Here is a 19,371-nt window from a genome sequence, read left to right on the forward strand (position 1 = left end):
CCGTGCTCGCCATTGGCTCTCGGTGGATGCCACTCGGGGAGGTGGTGGCCGGGGGAGGTTGTGAGGCAACCGGGGCGATCTTGTGCTCCGTGGCGGCGGCGGCGGCGGAGGGGTGGCGGCGGCGGCACCATGGTGAGCTCCGCCAGGAGACTGGCAATGGCGGTGGATGGTTGGGTTGGGCTGGGCTGGGCTGGGCTGGGCTGGGTGGTGGGAGGAAGGAGGCCAAATCTGCTTGGGAAGAGGGAACTGTGAGGGGAGCCGGGCCCTAGCCCTTTGTTTTCTGGAGGGAGATGGGGTGGTGGGTGGTGTAGTGTTTTGGGGTGGTTGGTTCCCGCCGGGGTGACCGGCACCGGGATGGGATGCTGCGGGCTGTAGAAGGGGCTCCCCCGCCTGGCGCCTGACTGTGCCGCTGTCTTGGTTTGCCCCTCAGTACGGCTTCGTCAATCACGCCCTGGAGCTGCTCGTCATCCGCAACTACGGGCCTGCCGTCTGGGAGGACATCAAGTAAGTGTGCGTGTGTCTGTGTGCGTGTGTCTGTGTGCGTGTTCCTCCGCTCCGGGCGGGCGGGGCCGGGGTTCGGCGTCGCCCGCGAACGTCGGTACCAGGCCGGGTGGCGGCGGGCCGGCGGTGCCCCGTTTGCGACCGGTACCGGCAGGTCTGTATAAACATCTGTTGTGTGTCAGCGGACCCCAGGATGTGGCTATCGTCCATCACAAGACCAACACGGTTCTTGCTGCGTTTGGTCCTGCTCGGGGCCTTTATTCACGCTGCAGAGACGCACCTTGTCCCGTTGTTACTGCTGTTCAGGAGCTGCAGCGGAGATGGCATTGATACCTGCAGTTCCTTTGGTTATAAAAAGTATATAGCAGAAATAGTGTATGGGCAAAATGTCCCAGAAACCACAGAAGCCCTTCCTTGAGTCAGACTACCAGATGAACCATGCAACAGTTGCATCTCTTTGCATTCCTAAAGGAACTGAAACTGCAGTGTTTAGCTAGTAAACTCTCCATCAAAAACGAGTGTGAAATTTTGGTAATTTGATCAGCTTGAAATTAGAAAAACTAACTGCTATATAGAAATATGTATAAGAATGCATGTATAAGAATGATTTTTGGTTTTCTGCTCTTGAACTCTGGTTTCTTGTGTCACGCCCTTGCTAGTCTGGCAGTATAGCATTTTTCCAAGGAGATGACTGTCTTTAAACTTTTGATGAATAGTGAGATTGCACAGAAAGTTTGAAATGGGTAGTGAGAACAAAATTCTATTTACCATAAATATGGTGGTATTGATACTTCAGCCAAACTAGAAGAAATATTTTTTAAGAAGACATAAATGCTCATAGAATTTTAAGCTTACTTTGTAAAGCATCAGGTAACTGTACTTTGAAGAAAGGGTTCCATATGATTTCTTGGTATCATATGTTTTAAAGAAGAAATAGATTATCCAACTTGGAAAAAGTGGTCTTCTTTCAACTGGACACCTTCTTCTATACTCCTCTTTCCCATTTATTTTGGGCCAATTTCAATATGTCGATGTAACAGTTTTGCTGTTGTTGTAATACAGTTTTTGGAGTTAAAGGACTGTTCTTGACTGAGATTTTTGTGACCATGACACTTTTTTTTTTTCATTAATCCATTCATTAAGAATGTAGTAATCTGACACAGTACCATGAAATCAGGGAGTCATAGAAATGTTGGTTGGAAGGGACTTCTGGAGGTTATTTAGTCCATCTGCTCCAACCAGGACTGTTACGGGCACTATATCAGTGCCTAGCTATGACTTTTGTCTAGCTGAGTCTTTAAAATCACCAGAAATGGAGAGTCCCGGTTCTGGTTTGGCAGACATTTGCTGTTCCAGTGATCCCTGACAGTCCATAAGCTACTCCTGGCAAATACAATTCTATGGATTGCATAGATGAGTATTCAGTGGATGTCAACAGTTTTGTGATGTAGGTCATGTGAACTATGCAAGTTTATTTTTCTTACATACCTTATCTAAACACACTGCTCTATTTTGAATTCTTGATACTGGTTTCATATGATGCATTAAATTTTTTAATTAAGAAACTTAATTAAAAGAATAGCAATACATACATCATTTTCATGAAAATTATAACAAAAAATGTATAAAAGAAAATCATGTTCACTGTTTCCTGGCATGCCATCACTTACCAAGATGCCCATCAGTGTTACGGTCTACTTTCATGCAGAATTGAGTTTGTATTTAAGACTAATCTATCTGAAAAGATACAACATTTCATCTTCTAGTACAAGGTCATGCTGCAGTCTGTCAGAACCTAGTCATGATTCCTGATGCATCCTGTCTTTTAAGATTTTATACACACCTAATAGATTACTGAAGATAACTAAAGCCTGTGAAGAATACTACTTATTTAATGTTTTGGAAAAAAAAAAAAAGGTAGAAAGATATGAAATACTTTGCTAAGATCAGTTGTGGGAATTCAGGAAGCTCCTACATCCTGTTGCTGGTTTTCAGCGGAGAAACATTTCTGCCTTGTAGCAGCCCAACAGCTAGGCCCTGCTATTAGCTTGCAGAGAAGATGGCTTTCTGGAAGGAAACTGTAGCACACCACCATCCAAACAGAAGAATGAAACATGATCTCCAAGAAAGAGCCAATGTATATGCAACAGCTGCCATACCTCCTGATGCAAAAGGTGTTTGCAACAGGGTAGATACTCAGCAGGATTTATCTTCACAAGTAGAATATCCTAGAGTTTAGAAACTAGCAAACAAACCCCTGTATATATATTACTGCAAAAAATCATAGTGGCGCTTATTTAGGGGATGGTACACGTTCAACTGGTAGCCGCTAAATGCTTGTCGATTTAGGTACTTTTGGGTACTGCAGGTTCCTGTGGTGCACTTGCAGAGGAGATGTGGAAGTGGTTAGGTGTTTTAGCTTATGTAAATACAGACTTATTGCAGAGGTTTTGTTAGAAGTGTAAATCATGTAGAAAAGAATGGGAAGATACAGACCAGTGCTGTGTCATGCTGGGTTGAATCAGCTGAATTCAGTGATGATTGAATTGGAGGAGTAATTGTTGAAGTTAACAATCTTCGGCTGTGTTGTGGCAGTTTTTAAAAATTGAGAGGAACTTCGCACTGCTAGTATGGTTGAACTTGCTACATTTGCAACAATTTAAGCATTTCTGTCAAGCAGAAAGGCCTCTGGGTAGTTTGGTACAAAATTTGACATCTAAGCTTTATTTTTTGTGTTGAGCTAATCACATGCTGCCATTTTGTTCTCCCTGAAGTCAATGCAGAAGCTGTGAATCAGCATTGCAGAGTGGTGGGTTGTGATTGCTGAGGGAATTCTCAAATGCCAGTGAGTGAATTTGAACTTAATATTGATAGAAGTGAAAAGAAAACCTAGAACAGAATAAACTGAAGTAATGGAAACAATTCATTTTTCAAAAAAGTACATTCAGAAAAGTTAAATATTGAATTTAAAGGGTATCCTCCATCTGAAGCATGAAAACTTTTGTCTCCTGTGGCTTCTTCAGTCAAATGTGACGTTGAATGAAGTTCTTACATGTAGAATTTGGGAGACCAAATAATTGAATTTGATGCTTTTGGGAGAATGGTGCTTTCGTTGATATGACTTAGCATTAACTGAGTCAGAATGATGATTTCGAGTCTCTGCTTCTGCTATTTCATTCATTTTTCAACATTCCTGTCAAACCACAGTCTATCTAGAAAACATACATATTGATTCTGGTTTTAAATAACCCAGAGTGGTATTCTTGGGAAAGTTAGACTCCATGTTTTTTTAATCCACTTTTAAAACAGAGCATAAGTAAATGACTGAATATCAATTTTGTCAGCTCAATGGAAATATGGATTGGTTTTCCTAAAGAACTGGAACTAAAAAGCTTTAAACCCCAAACAACTTAAAGCCATCTATTTCTGAATCAACATTGTTGATCCTGAATAGGATGAATTCAAAACAAGATGAAGAAAGCCAGTATATGAGTAATGAGAGGTAATCTTCATTTATGGAGCCTTTATTCCTTTTCTCAACTGCAAAGTCTCAAAAATTAATTTCTCCTTAAGTTTTTCTTTGGCTGCCACTCATAGAACTGAGAATTTGGGCTTGTGGAGAGTTTTTCATGATGAAACCCTGGAAGGATTAGAGGGATTTAGCAGAGCTGGATGAGAGGGGGAGTGGGAGCTGCTTGGAAAGAATTCTTCTGCAGTTGCTGAATTCTGCAGTAGCAGATTTTTCTTATTGGGAAGTGAAGTTGATCTAGCATCATAATTTCTTTTACTTACTGGCAGTTGTAAGCTGCATATACATTTGTCATGGTAGTTCACTCAATGTCCTCCTAGTTTCTTTGGAAAGGAGGATTTAGGACCTGGAATACATGGAGATATGCTGCTTTGTTCAGCACTGTACTAGCTGTGGAAAGAGTTATTAGTAAATAAACTTTTACTTAGAGCTATTAATCACATTTTTGCTAAGAAGACACTTTTGATTTGTCCCTTCCCTGGCCAAGAGAAAATCTCTCTCAAATCCCTTATTTTGTCATTTCAGGACTATTTCAGATTGTGTGGCCACAATTGCAATGGCTTGAAAAGATGGTGCTGAAGATTCTTTTGGCATTAGATATCTTCAGTTCCTCTGCAGCTAACATAAATGCTAGCCAACATAAATAAAAAATCTGCATTGGTGTTATAGTGGTGAGCATAGCTGCCTTCCAGGCAGTTGACCCGGGTTCGATTCCTGGCCAACGCACCAACGTACTGTCCTGGGTTCGGTGGTGGTAGTTCATTTTCTTCTTAGTAGCTATACAGTGCTGTGTTTCAGTTTGAGAACAGTTCTGATAATACACCAGTGTTTTAGTTGTTGCTAACTAATGCTTACTCTTAATCAAGGACTTTTCTGTCTCATGTTCTGCCAGTGATAAGGGGCAAAAGAAGCTGGGAGGAAGGAGAGACAGGACACCTAACCCAAACTAGCCAAAGGGGTATTCCATCCCACAGCACATCATGCCCAGTACATAAACTAGGGGGAGTTACCTGGAAGGCCCAGATCACTGCTCAGGTTGGGTTGGGTATCGGTTGGCGGGTGGTGAGCAATTGTATTGTGCATCACTTGTGTTTATTGTTTTTTTTTCCCTTCCCTTTTTAGTTGTATATTCTCTCCGCTTGTTATTTCCCTTATTACGGTAGTAATAGTAGTTTTATATTATACTTTAGTTATTAAACTGTTCTTATGTCAACCTGTGGGATTTACATTCTTTCGATTCTCCTCCCCATCCTGCCCAGAGCTAGAGGGGGAGATAAAAGGGGGGCGTGACCAAACAGCTGCGTGGTTCTGAGTTACCAGCTGGGCTTAAACCATGACACTAGCATAAATTAAAAAATATCAGGCCTAACTAGTCTCACATACATGCAGTTGTGTGCTCATGTCTGATCAAAGCCAAATTTGTACTGCTGGATGATATGATGTGTGAATGTGATAGTAGTATGCATGGAATTACTGTCTATGTGCCTGCCCAAAACAAAACAGATATTGCTTCATTAAAAAAAACAACCAAACAAAAAAAAAATTCAAAGTTTGTGAAGTCCTGTCTTCTCTGATATTTAAATACTTGTGTGGTTACATGTTTTTAAAAGGGGATTCTGTCATGATAAAGTCTGAGTTCTTCTGCAACAGGTGTCACATTTGGCTGAGCTGAACAGCCAATATGTGTGAAATTCTGAGCACTCCATTCAGCAGCTATAAAGTTTTAATTGTTTAACAAGCATTAAGAGGGATTGTCTTCCTGAAATAACTCCGGGACAGTATGTGGGAACTAGAGCAGTGCTGTCAGCAGGGAATATGTACATAGTTGCTTATCTTGTGTTTCCCAACAGTATCCCTCTGTGTTTGATTAAATGAATACAGGATTTTCTTACAGGCTCCTAAATCTGAATTTAGGCCAGGTTAGATGCTCAGCTGTGACACTTTCAAATATAGTGCCAAGAAAAGGAGTAAGAACTCAAATATCTTATTAAGAAATGCATTAAAATGCTTCATCACAAGGCTGTAGAATAAATTAGTATTTTTTCCACAGAGGTACATGAAAAATCTGGTTTTGGGAAATCAAATGGCATAACTAGTCAACTGCTGTCCCCACAAATGCATGTGTAGCCTGATGAGCATGTAAAAACTAGAACTGAAGTTGAATACTCAGTGTTTGCAAAAAGTAACTACCTAAAGGTCAAACCACTTTTTTAACTGATTCTAGAAAATAATATCCGTTTTAAAATTTGCACAGTAGCAAAACAGGCATTTTCTGCCCCAAGAGCCATGTATCCTTTGCTGGCTGTACCTTAGTGTGGGATGCAAAAAGCCAGTAATGGTCTTATTTTCTCGGTGCTCAGTGCTTAATGTAGAATTAAGGCATCATGCTGCCTTCGTCCTTCTTTTGTGGGTTAGACTGATGTGTGCTGTCTACACATGCTTGTAAATGCCAAGACTCCAGGTCTGGGTAGCCTGCTGTGTAGCACAGACTTTACATGGCCGTAGTGGCCTGGAAGTGCACACAAAGAAAGAGCAAAAGTTTATCACTTGTCTTCTGAGAAAAGAAATTTTTGTTGTTCTCCCCCAGACTTCACACATTGTCACCTACCAATGCTCCAGCCTAGTTTACTTTACAGAATTTATTTTCTGTAACTGTCCTGTTATGGTTAAAACAGTGGAAGGTTGAGGGTTGAGAAATTATCCGCGTGCAATATAAGTGGAAAGCTTCTGTTCTCAGTTTCAAATTGGGTTCAGTTGAAGTGGTAGAAAACTGTAGAATTAGGGGGAGTGAGATAAACTGCAGAGCTAGCAATTGCCTGTAGAAAACTGAACAGGCAGAGAAACTTATGCATCATATAGGTAAAAGGTTAACAAGGTCAGACTTAGGTGCTCACTGTGGCTTTTGCAGTAAAAGCGATTTAGGAATACATTTTTATTGGATAAATTTTAAAAGATATTCCTAGCAGTTAGGTACGTTAGTGTTGTTGCAGGTTGGCTAGTTAAGTTAGGAGAGGTAGATGCTTGTATTCATTTAGGCATTTAAAAATGTCCTTCACTGACTTTCACTAGTATTTAGATACTTATGAACTCCTTGACAGGATGTGATATTCTCACTAATTTTATTTGCAGTTATATTCCAAAATAGTAAATAATATAAAATAAAAGATTAAATGGAAAGTCTACTCAACTCTGCCTTTAAACATGTATGTTACAGATTTTTTTTTTTTACAGGGGACAGAATTGGATCTCTTTTTAAACTGTCATTGTTTCCTTGGAATTTTTTGCAGAGCAAAACTTGCCCATTTTTATGCATATTAAACAAAGCAAATAATAGAAAACCTTTTGTAGCTGCAGAATAATGGCACTGGACTTACTGTGTCCGTATGCAGAGTTCAGAATGTCACGTTGTCAAAGATGTTTTTTTTCCTGCTTACTAATACAGCAAAACACAATTTACATGTGTTGACAAATCCTGTAAAAATCAAGGTCTTGGCCTATTATTGTTGTTTAGCACAATGTTTAGATGTAATAATAATTCATATTATAACATAGTTTAACTTTTCAGAAACCTAGAAAAATATACACAGAAGCTATAAGGAAAGACTGTTGTTACAAGTTACATCGATAATCTTTTAAGAGACGTTGAAATTCAGATAGCTTGTTGGTCTGATGTAAACTGTGTTTTGAGTATAAAAAATGAAGTACCTTGAAAAAACAGGTCCACCTGTCTCAAACTGGGTGCCCAATATTAATGAAACTTTCTGTGTGTGGTAGTCTTACCCATTTAAAATGGAAATGGTGTAACTAGCTCTCACAAGAGCTAGTTAACACTTGTGTGTGCAAATAGTATAGGGATGAATTCCACAGGAAGGCTTTAGGAATAGGGATGATTTTGTCTTCTGAGCTGGATTTGAAAGCTACGCTGTAAATCAAGCCTGATGTTACATAACAATGAATGGGGTAACACAAAATACGCAATAGTTGTATGCCAACTGAGTAGGATCTACCCTCAGTACTGAAACAGCCAGTAGCCTGGAGGAAAAGGAACAGGTTGAGTGTGACTGGTAGGTTGTGTTATGCAGGCTTAGGGAGAGGCGGGGAAATATGGTTTGGAGCAAACTTCGCGAATGTTGCTGCAACCAGTACTCGAGTGCATCTCTCCTGGTTTCACAAAACAACAAAAAAAGTTAATCAAATGCTTATGGCTCATTATGAGACACTTGTTTTATTTCTTCATAATCATTCTGGAAAATGACATTTTCTAGGTTTTCAGCTGACCGTAATCTCTATAAATAGGGCAACCCTTTAAAAAGCATGTAAAACAGTACCATAGTCTATACCAATCTGTCTACAGTGTTAACTGTGTAATTTCTGCTGGGAGAAATTATCAGCTTAGAATGTAAAGTTTTTTGATAAACTATACTTGTATATGTAGATACATATGTATATAAATATGTATGTGTATGTATATGTGTGTGTGCGTATTATGTCTACGTAACCACAGTGTGGCCTGGGCAATAAAAACACAAACTAAACAGGAGATAAGAATCAAAAATCTGTACAAAAGAAGAGGTATGGCATTTCAGTTAGTTATTGTGGATAGCTGAAATGAGCAAAAAGCCTTTAAGTTATTTGTCATATTTCTCAGCAAGGGCTGATTTGCAAGAGAACCTTGGTGTCAAACTCCTTTTCAACATCAAAACATAGGTTTGGGTATGCTGAGGATTTCCAGGTTTTTTTTGATCCTATTAATGCCTTTGGCATTTCTACCATGAAATTGCTGGCTTTCCTATTCCTTTTTTTATGTACTTCTCTTCCCTGGACTGTGGAAGAAGTCCAGGTAGGTAATGAGTTCTGAATTTTACCAGATAGGCACGAATAACTGTATATTGCAGTCCCATGTGCATCATCTCTCCTGCTTTGTTGAACTGCTGTTGAGCTTGCTCAATATTTACCTTTCCCAGCCCACACCTCATTTATTATAAAGAATTCTTGCTTTACAGTTTGCCTAAAGTTACTGATTCTTTTGTGCTCAAAAACATTGCAAACATACTGTGTTAATTACCTGCTCACCATGCACACTGATGAAAAAATAGACTCTTCACTAGAGTTTTAGACCGGAAGCCCATACTTACTTTAGCTCATCTAGGACTCGGTTGTAATGAATTCCAGCTGTCTGTGAAAAAACATGAAAATTAATTTTTCACTGCTCCTTAGTAGCATGTGGGTTTACTCATTGCTGAGAATGTTCAATCAGTCTCATAACAATAAAGATATCTTATAAACAGATGTCAAAAAGAGACTTTGGAAAACAAATAGTGAAAGGACAATTCAAGATTAATTTTTTTAATCCATATACCTCTAACATTAATGAGTGTTTATCAAGAAAGTGGCATTAAGAAGGAACATTTATTGTTGTTTATGTTTCTAAGTCCTTATTTCATGCTATTCTGAATTTCTAAGCAATATATTTTAAGTTCTCTTAAAACTGATGCTGAATAGATGATTCTTCATGGGTCTGGAGATTAATACTCATAAGATTCATAGGGTCAAAACTACACTTCTGCCCCTTCAGTTCCTCACAGGGGAAGGACCTGCTTGGAGGTCAAGTGTTCAGCATGGATGCCAAATTCTTTAATTCATCTGGGAAAGACTTGGCTAAAAGGAAATAGTGGTATGTTATAGAGCATGATGAGTGTTCTTGTAGCATCTCTCAGGTATTTTACAGTTCTCCCAGAACTGGGAAGTGCTTTTATACCTGTCAGGATAGTAGGTTTTATAAACATGTCACTCACTCATATAAATGAAATGCTTAAAAGAGTTAATACCATTCCTTTTAAAAGGAAGCAAAATAATACTAGCTTTATATTTTCAGTTTTTGGAATAGTAGCAAAAAGCTTCTACACTTGTTAAATGGATCTTTTAGGATTATCTTGTTTTGAAAACCTACATTAAACACTTTCATATCCAGCATGTAAAACTGGGAAATAACTCAGAACTCTGAAGTCTATAAATACAACTATTTACTTTACCCAGAACATAATTTTCCTGGACAGATTCCCATTTTTATTTAATCGTGTAACTTAATATAATTTATGTTTTTCCCAGCTGGGTGTTTTAAAATATCTCTGGATCATCCACAACATGTACATGTCTAGTTTCTTTTTTTCTCCTTTTGGGAGGAGTGAGAAGAGTGGTTCAGTATTTTTAATAATTTTTAACAAAGTATTTTCATGAAATACATGAAAAAAAAGATGAAAACACATGAAAAAAAGATGAAAACACAAACCATCTGTGGAAATAATAGAATGAGCAGTGAGTTTGCTATTTTAATGTAAAAGAGATGCAAAGATGACGATTCTGATTTCACCGATACCATCTTCAGTTCTGACACATGTAATTCTGTTTAATAGTGTTAGTCTTGGAACGGGATTAAACTTGACATGCTCCTGTGGGTGAGATCAGAACCATGCTGTGTTTCTAAGTAAGTGCAGTAGTGTTATTTTGTCATTAGGATTGTTTTGACTGGTCTGTTGAATTTAATGAGCAATTTTTCCATCCTTGGTACACCAAGAATAGTTAAGCACAATGGTGGCAAAAGTCCCAACAGAAACAATACCTATCATGGAAGAAGTCATAAAGGTGGTCTTGGAACTAGCTGGTGTTGTGGTGTGTTCAGGGTGACACACCCAGGGCATGCACTTTGGACTGGAGTTTTCATAGGAAGAGATCCAGTGTGCTTTTAGGGCAGAGATGATCTGTTGAAGTGACACCAACAGCTTCTAAATAATAGTACTGTTACATCACAGAGAAGCCTATGCACCTTCAGGATAAAAAGTAATTGTTCCATGCAGTCTTGCACCATCTTTTTTTTTCTTTTTTTTTTTTTTCTGTTTGTATCCTTTACACTTTCTCACTGTTTAGTGAATGCAAAGCTCTCTAACAGGAAGGGTTCTTTTTCTGTAAGATTGTTTAATTCCAGTTTATGACTGACTACAGAGACACGATAGGGAGTGCTACTTCACAGGAATAAAAAAGTTCTGACAGCAGCAAGCTTCATCTTGATTATGGTTTATTCTAATTCCCTTTGAATGCTACAATCCAACTACAAAACTACACTAAAAAATACTTTGTACACAATGGACTGCATAAGTAAGACCAGCCCGGTATGGCATCTTGTTCAACTGTGTTGTCTGTAAAATCTCTAATGATGACAAAGAATATCCTTACTACATTAAAATAGAGAAGATACTTCCTCTATGTGAAATAAAAATGTGTGCAATCTGTGATTTAAAAATCAGCATTATTATCTTTAAACATTAGTAGTGTGTTTTCAAATACTAAACTGGTTTCAGAATAGGAAAGATTTTCAAAGGGCCCATTGGACTCATGTAGTATCACCTGTTACAGTATGCTGTGCTGTTAGACCAACAGCAGTTTGGGAGGTGTTAGCATGACTGATGGAGGAAAGGCTGCTTTAAGACTTGATCCTGCTTTGACCTACTCAATAGGATTTTTTCCATTGATTTTGAGATCAGACTTGTATATGAAAAATGCCTCTCTACAGCTGTGTTACTTTTCATGGTGCAATGGTTACGGTTGTTTTTTTTCCCCTAGTAAACTTCCTCACCTTAACCTGGATAATATAAACATTCTGGAAAAAAACAGAGGGCATTTTAGAAAAGTCTGGGCTGGAATCTTTGTTTCCCACAATTCGAATAGCTCTGTGTAATCATTCAGAATTAGTCTAAAGTAAATAAAAAGGGCTGCTAGACCGTAGCAGTTAGGACAGGCCTAACATAGGATGTAAGTTTTGAACCATGAAATAGCACATCCCATCTGCTGATAACAGGAGTTAGTTTGGGCAAGAGTGTTAAAATCATGGATTTTCTTAGAAGAAAAGCACACCCTTCTTTTGTCTCTAGAAATGTAAATGAGACATTAATTGTAAATTCTGTTCTATTTGAATTAGAATTTACTTTGAAAGAAAGGCCATATAGAAGTTAAAAGTTTGCTACTGTAGTGCTGCTGCTTCACTAAAGAATTAACCAGGGTTTGGGAATTTGCCAGAGCTTGTTGCTTTTGGCTCATTTCCAGTCAAGCCTTTAAGAAAGCCACCAACATGTTGTTGCTGTTAATGCCTTTGTGATCAAACACTGTGGTCTGCAAAAAACATTAGAGCAATGCTAATCTATTCCCATAATTCTGTCTGGTCAAAAACTGGAATTCCAGCAAAACATTTCAGGGGAAATGCCACAGTTTTGCATAAAACTACGGATTATGAAGTTTTTGTGAAATATGGTCAGCTAAATGTAAATTCTCTGCACCTAAGGATTCTGTATAGTATTGCAGTTGTAATCGCAGCTCATGAACCATCTGTCAGCCAGGAGAGGGAAGCATTCAGGTGAGAACAGTTGCAGTCTTCTGGTCTTTTAAAGTTCACATACTCAGGTCTGTGGCCATACCTTGTTGTTCCGCAAAGGCAGGATTGTTTTCCTATGTGGTACTCACAGATTATGGAGATAAAAACATCTGTCTCCCACTGGAGGAATGCTGTTGGCGGGCAACAAACCACAGCAGCTCTGAAAACCTGACAAAGCATGCTCACTTTTAATATTGGTTGTAACACTTTTCACAACACTATCATATGTTTCTTCATATCATCCTTGTTGTAGAACCAGATCCTTAGGGTAAATACAGGCAAGCTTTGATACATCAGGTACCAGCTTTGTGGACTTGCTGAAGGACAAGTGCCTCTGTAAAGACAGGAGTGTTTTCACATTGCATTGACCATTTTGGATAAGCTTACAGCAGCATTTCCCCATCACATGCAGTTTTAAAGTTAATCATATACTTAAGAGCAAAAAACTTTCAGAAGTTCTCACTGCTGTCAGATTACATAGGGAGGCAGGAAGGCCTCAGAAACCACAGACCTAGGTCACTGGAGGCAGGGCAAAGGCTTCAGTTGACTTCAGTGAATCTTCTGTCCTCCAGCCACTCCCATCTGGCTACATGTTGTTCTGTATGCACAGCATCTTCTGTGACCGGGTGATGAAGCAGACAGGGAAGTCCATCCAGCAGAAAAATAACCCAGGAAAATAACTGAATTACATTTCAGCTCAGCATCTAGCTAAGTGATTGGGATGTAGCAGCACAGTAGGGTTTAGGGGTAAGGAGAAGGAATTGTCCTGAAAAGGAAGAAAAAAGTTAATAATTTTAAGTACAGGCTTTAAAAAGGCAGTTTATCTTTTGACACAGATTTAGATCAGACACTGGCATGGGATTTACCATCTTTGTAGGACAAGCAAGAGATTTTTGCCCACATGATTGTGAGTGAGGAACATAATCCCCTGCAGGAGTAAATATTTAATCTGACAAATTTTCTAGAAAAAAAAAATCACAAAGTGAATTAGCTTTTGTTGGATTACATTTTTTAAAAAAATATATTTTTCTCTGTCTTTTTAAAATAATAACAACGAAAAAGCAGGATATTTTTGTTCTTGTTTTGGAGTATTAGCCTGCAGTACAAGCACTGGGTCCTTTTCCTGTACTGCAGGAATGTCTAGTAAGGCTCCTAATACTGGGGATAGTGAAGCCTTAGAGTAGTGAGTTTCACTGCAGAAGATTATATCCAAGGAATGCAGATGTGATTGCTGATTGAACTATTTTTTGTTTAACTTTATCAATAAAGTTGTTTTAGTAGGAAATACAGCATTAAGGCTGCAGAGAAGATGGCTGCTGAGTGATCCAAAGGACCTAGAAAAAAAAGAAAAACAAAATAGCTAAAATAATGGAATAGGCATTGAAATAACCACTGATTATTTTAAAAAGTGGTGGCTCTGAAAAACTGCAGGCACTGAAGAAAAGCTCTGAGAAAGTAAACTAAAGACAAAATAAGAAAAAAGGAAGCATGGCTTGGCACAGAGAAGGAAACAGGAAAAATTCCAGTCAGTGTAATTGGAAAGAAATGTAAGAAGTTTTGAAGGAGATACCAGTGTCATAAAACTGGGTCAATCTTTAAGAGAGAAAATTCTCACACACAAAAACTGTGTCTACTGGATTGGTCAAGTATGCATAATTTTCAAGGATGTTCATAGCTTTTCCAGATGTGTGTGTTATCCTTTGTGGTTTGGCTGAGATCAGAGAGACTAAAAGAAAGCACAGTATGTATCAAAGATGTGGGAAAGTTTGTTCACCCTTTGCAAACTTCCCTCCAAACTGTATCTGATTTCTAGTTACATCTCCTGTTATGAGAATCAAAGAATCAAGATGGTTTTCTTCTCATGTTAATTTTGGTTCAGTTCTTAGGGTATGTAAACACTGCCTTCTTGTCCCTGACTGATCTCATACTCTTCAAGACGGTGTTTTCTACTAAGAACTACAGCTGTCCTCATGCTTAGGAGAAGAAGGAGTATGTGGCATGGAAGCTGTTTTCAGGAATCAGTGAGACTTTGGTATCCTTCAAGCCGATCTAAAGTTTTCAGAGAATGGCTTGGGAAGAGGACCAGAAGTACTATTGTGGAGTGTGAAAATACTTTGGAGTATGAAAATAAACAGCCCCATTACATTTATTAATATTTTTCATCCCATTGATTAGAGAATGATGTTTGTTTTATGTAGAAATATGTAGTCTCACCTTGCTGTCTTTAGGAAAATTGTTTAGCTTGTTTTTAGTTCATGCCCATTCATAGAGTGAGTATAATAATGTATTTTAAGTAGCAGTTACAAGACTACATGAATTTGTTAAAAATAAGTAGATCTATTTTTTAGATATAAAAGCAATATAGTATAATTTTTGGTCAGCAGTAAGAATATGATGAGCAAGATTAAAGGAAAATAAAAAGGAAATAGTGAGTTCTAGGCTTCCATTGACAAGTGAACAGGTTATTAAAGACTGATGATTACTAGCTGGAGAGTTAACTGACAAGGAATATCATTTAGGTAAATAGAATACTACTATATGAGATTGTATTCAGGCCTTATCAGTGGTATCATTTGCTGTCTAGCAGTTTTAAGATTAACAAGAGTATTTAATTCTCAGACCTCTCTCTTCTTTGAGTAACACAAAAGATGTTTCTGTTTGTATGGCTGGATAACTCTCTACAGCGGTAAATGCTTGAATGGTTGTTCAGGCATTATTATTTTGTATTTTATTTTTAAAATAAGTTATGCCTGCTCTAGAAAATTAGAAACTGAGTTTCAGTCGGAGACTTTTGTTTTGTTTGATGGTTGACCATGGTATGATTACAGACAAAGATTTTGATGTAAAAGTGGTTGTAGAATTTTACATAGTAGATTTAGAATGTAGTTTTTTATAGGTTTGTGATTCCTCCGGTGACTGTTAGAAATCTAGAGCAGTTAAGAAATGTGGGCTCTTAAACTGTATGTTTGAGCGTTATATCAAGGAGCGTTTCTGGTACTAGCAAATTTGTTTTTCACTCATCAATCTCTTTCATTTGTACTTTAGAAAAATAATTATTCTGGTCCTGGGTTGATGAATGTCTTGATTTGCATGACATGTGCTTACTTTTAAAAAAAAACAAACTACCTCATTGTCTGCCTTTTTGATAATTTTTCTATTTCTGAAGCTTTTTCTGAATTATAGCTCCCTGTACTATTTGGTTTTTTGGTGTGACATAAGGAGGTATGATGCGGTCATTCTCTTCTGGGCTTTCTTACCTCTTTGCCTTTCTTTTGTCTTTCTGAAGTGTTCTGCAGCATAAAGCTGCTTCAGATGAAAGGGTATCTTTTTAACGAGGTTGCTGTTACCCTCCACCTGAAAAGCTGCTATAAATGCAATGATCATATTAGTGTTACTCAGCCAAAATACATTCTAAGTGCATAAATAAGAGCATGAGTACCTACAAATGTCTCCTCTTTTGTCATTATTCTGCAAAGAGCATTGTCTCTCCAGAGAATCATTGTAGGTGGAACACAAAAGGTGAACAACTGTTACAAAAAATTGACTGAGAAAGGAGGCTGTGCTCCTTTGTCAGATGAGGGCTTTAACAAACAGCATGGCTTCATCACACACCACAGTATGCCCCCCTGCACATCACATTTCTCTGCTGAAGGAGAATGTGGTGGGATGAGGAGCAAATACAGAGTATGACCTGCAAGAGTTGGGGCTATGTCCATTTCTTGCACTGTGCATGGACTTAGGACAGTCATGTCCTGGAGTCTGCCTGCCCATGCAGGTGTCCGTGTCCTCCTCTTGAGAGCTGGGACTCAGCCACCACTGCAACACCAGAGGCCTGGTTCCTCTGTTAGGGCTGTGGGGGTAACACAGGGATGAAGGCACATGTGGACCCTCCCTAGTAACTCACTTCTGTCAGATGCAAGGCTTGGAAGACACAACAGTTCATTTCCTAGGGATAGCAACTTGTTTACCTCAGGCAAAAAGAAAAAAAAAAAGCTTACAGAGTTGTGCTGCCTTTTGGACAAGCTGCTGACCCAATGTTCAAACTGGAAGGAGTAAGAAATGATCCTGAAAAACAAAGGAGTCATTTCATTTTTTTTACTTAGCAACAGTAGTAAGAGTGCATGTGATATATGCATGAGTCTTGTCTTAAACCTGGGGCTGAGAATTGTTTCCTGTAGTGAAGAAATGTATATTTTTATTGTACTTTCACTCATGAAAGCTTGCATAGCGTGCAGTGCACGAACAAGCTCTTACAAAATCCTAAATCCTAGCATGCTTTTTTTTTTTTATCCCCGTCTACTGGGAATGTGCAAAAAGTATTTGATTAGGTACCTACATCTTCATTTTAGATTCCTCTTTGAAGATACGTGCAAATGGTGTTTAAAACATCCCAAGCCTTTTGTAAATGAAGTACAATCAAAATTGGAAGGAAAGAAGACACTTACTTATAAAGTGTTTGAAGAGCCCGTCTTGGTCTGGATTACTGGATAGTCCCCTGCTTTAAAATGCAAATTCTGTTGTTGTTGTGAGGCTCTGTACTGAAAAATCATGTTTATTTTTCCACAGCTAATTATTGTTTTAGCACATGCATGGTCTGAAATGTTTGTGTTGTGCCTTAATGATTCTGAGATATGGAACAGATTTGTTATTTTCTATCTCAAGTAACTTCTTAAAGGTAGAACCTACAAACTTATTTATTTAAAAGGCTGGTACCAAACAATATACAATTGTTTTTTCAATATGGTGCTTCTCCCTCAGCCAAAAAGATTTTATGCTATTTTCTTTTTAGGAAGGAGGCACAACTGGATGAAGAAGGACAGTTTCTGGTCAGAATCATTTATGATGATTCCAAAACCTATGATCTGGTTGCAGCTGCAAGCAAGGTCCTTAGTAAGTAATAAGGATATCTTCTTCGCCCATTCATCACAGAAAAAAAGATATACCCCCCCCCCCTCAAAAAAAAAAGCAAAACCAAAACCAAAAAAACAGTGTAGCAGAGAGCAGTAGGATTTAGCACAGAGGAAATGAAAACAGGGCAGTGGTCAAAGAGATTTTTTTTTTTAATCTCAGAAGAAAGGAGTTTACTTATTCTATTTAAGATATTTTTATTCCTTTTATTCCTTAAAGCGTTTTTTATTACTTCCAAAGTATACCAAGTCATAGGAACACCTTAAACTGTAGTTATACCTCATCCACAGAACATGGTCAGTGTTACAAGCAGTTGGTAGGAGTGATCCCTACTAACAACTGATTTCCTTTATTTTTGAGTAGTGATTACTAAACTGAATCAAAATCTAAAATGCTATAAATGCATAAAATGCACAATGCAGCAAAGTCATAATGCTGATTGGTAAATTGTAATGGAATTCCTGTATTTAATACTTATTATGTGCCATGTGGACCCTGAATCTTGTTTTTCTCATATTCTTGACGTACTGGATCTGGGTAAAGTTCAGGTACTGTCTTTCTTGCTTATGAATATGAAACTGAAGGGGTAAGCAAAGCACATGAAATACAGTGTTTGGACTTAATTGTATTTTCCTGTTTTAACTAGATCTAAATGCCGGGGAAATTCTTCAAATGTTTGGGAAGATGTTTTTTGTGTTTTGCCAAGAATCTGGTTATGATACAATTCTGCGTGTCTTGGGCTCAAATGTGAGAGAGTTTTTGCAGGTAAGAATTTTGTGACAAATTATTGCAGATATCAGATGGAAGTATGGTCTAGTCAGCAGATTAGATTGAGATTTGGAAATATAGGTTGCAATCTGTGATCTCCCAATTATTTGTGGAGAGGTGTCTGGAAGCCTTTTGCCTTGGTATTTGTATTTTATAAAGCTTTCTACTGCTCAGCAGTTTTAGTGATTATGTTCTCTTTCCCTCTCAGTTAATACAGTTACCTGATAGAGTAGTAATTTTCCCATAGCATCTGTGACTGTTCAGTTTTATAAATCAGTGAGAAGGCATGTAATGTGGGGTTGCAGAGGCATTCATTAAATCTGAAATTTTATTTGAAATTCCAGAGAAAAGTTTTGAACAAGAGTTCTCATATATAACAGAAGTATGGAGTAGAAGAAACATGGAAAAAAACACCAGCCCACATTGTGTGTATTAAGTAAAAAGACTTACTTTGTTTATACTAACAGAAAATGTGGTCTTCAGATTTGTAGGGTATTTCTTCTTCTAATTTCTCTTGGGCTAACTATAGCTACTGGTTATTTCTAATTGTACATTATGTACAGAGCTAGAGGTAGTACACAGCTCATCTCAAAGACATTATCCTTCATCCTGGAAGTAAGAGTAGGATAGAGCAGCAGCGTTGAAGTAAATTTTTATGCTTTCCTGACTGCAGAACAGCGTGATACGGCGCTGTAAACCAAAACAAAATGAAAACAGTTTTTCAGTGGCGTGAAAGAAATACAGTTGCTTCTCTAAAGTGTGATTTCTAAGTGTAGAAAAAAATGGGCTTCCTTTTTTTTTGTCACTTGAAAATTGCTAAATTCAGAAAAACACTTTGGATTCAAGATTCGTCATATATTTCACTTTTTGAGAGAACTGTGTGTTATAATGAGTTTAAAAGCACTCATTAAGATTTCATAGGACATTGCACAAAAGCCGAGTGTCAAATCTCTGTTGATTTTCACTGGAAATTTGGCAGCCTTTTGTAATCTGTTCCCTTAAAATGTCTCCAGCAATATTAAGTGAAAAGAGCAGAGTGCACAGGTTGCTGGATTACCAGAATATTTACTTCTGTCTCTTACTACCTACCCCAAAACTTGGATTATTACAGAGCATCCTAGATGTAGTCAACCCAGACTTCTTGTACAGATCCCATGGGCTGTAATTGCTGGGCAGATAGTTTATGTGTACCCTACAACATGTGCATACCATGTGTGATCTGTGTACTATTGTTTGTCTGTGG

At 38.1% G+C, this 19,371-nt stretch overlaps 1 protein-coding gene and 1 long non-coding RNA gene across 2 annotated transcripts in view; both read left to right on the top strand.

The window, feature by feature from the left end:
- Window positions 1–19,371, top strand: part of LOC130604569 (uncharacterized) — a 185,844-nt gene that overhangs the window by 88,902 nt on the left and 77,571 nt on the right. The gene's annotated exons all lie outside the window — the stretch shown is intronic.
- Window positions 111–19,371, top strand: part of GUCY1B1 (guanylate cyclase 1 soluble subunit beta 1) — a 41,977-nt gene continuing 22,716 nt past the window's right edge. Inside the window, exons 1-4 of the mRNA XM_057419159.1 lie at window positions 111–132; window positions 431–504; window positions 17,242–17,342; window positions 18,007–18,125. Of these exons, the coding sequence (XP_057275142.1) occupies window positions 130–132; window positions 431–504; window positions 17,242–17,342; window positions 18,007–18,125 (297 nt within the window). The 5' untranslated portion in view covers window positions 111–129. The remainder of the gene's footprint in view (window positions 133–430; window positions 505–17,241; window positions 17,343–18,006; window positions 18,126–19,371) is intronic.

This window comes from Pezoporus wallicus, unplaced genomic scaffold, assembly GCF_028554395.1.
Source record: "Pezoporus wallicus isolate ANWC-B61680 ecotype Strahan unplaced genomic scaffold, APGP_CSIRO_Pwel_v1 contig_2384, whole genome shotgun sequence".
Taxonomy (NCBI): Eukaryota; Metazoa; Chordata; class Aves; order Psittaciformes; family Psittacidae; genus Pezoporus; species Pezoporus wallicus.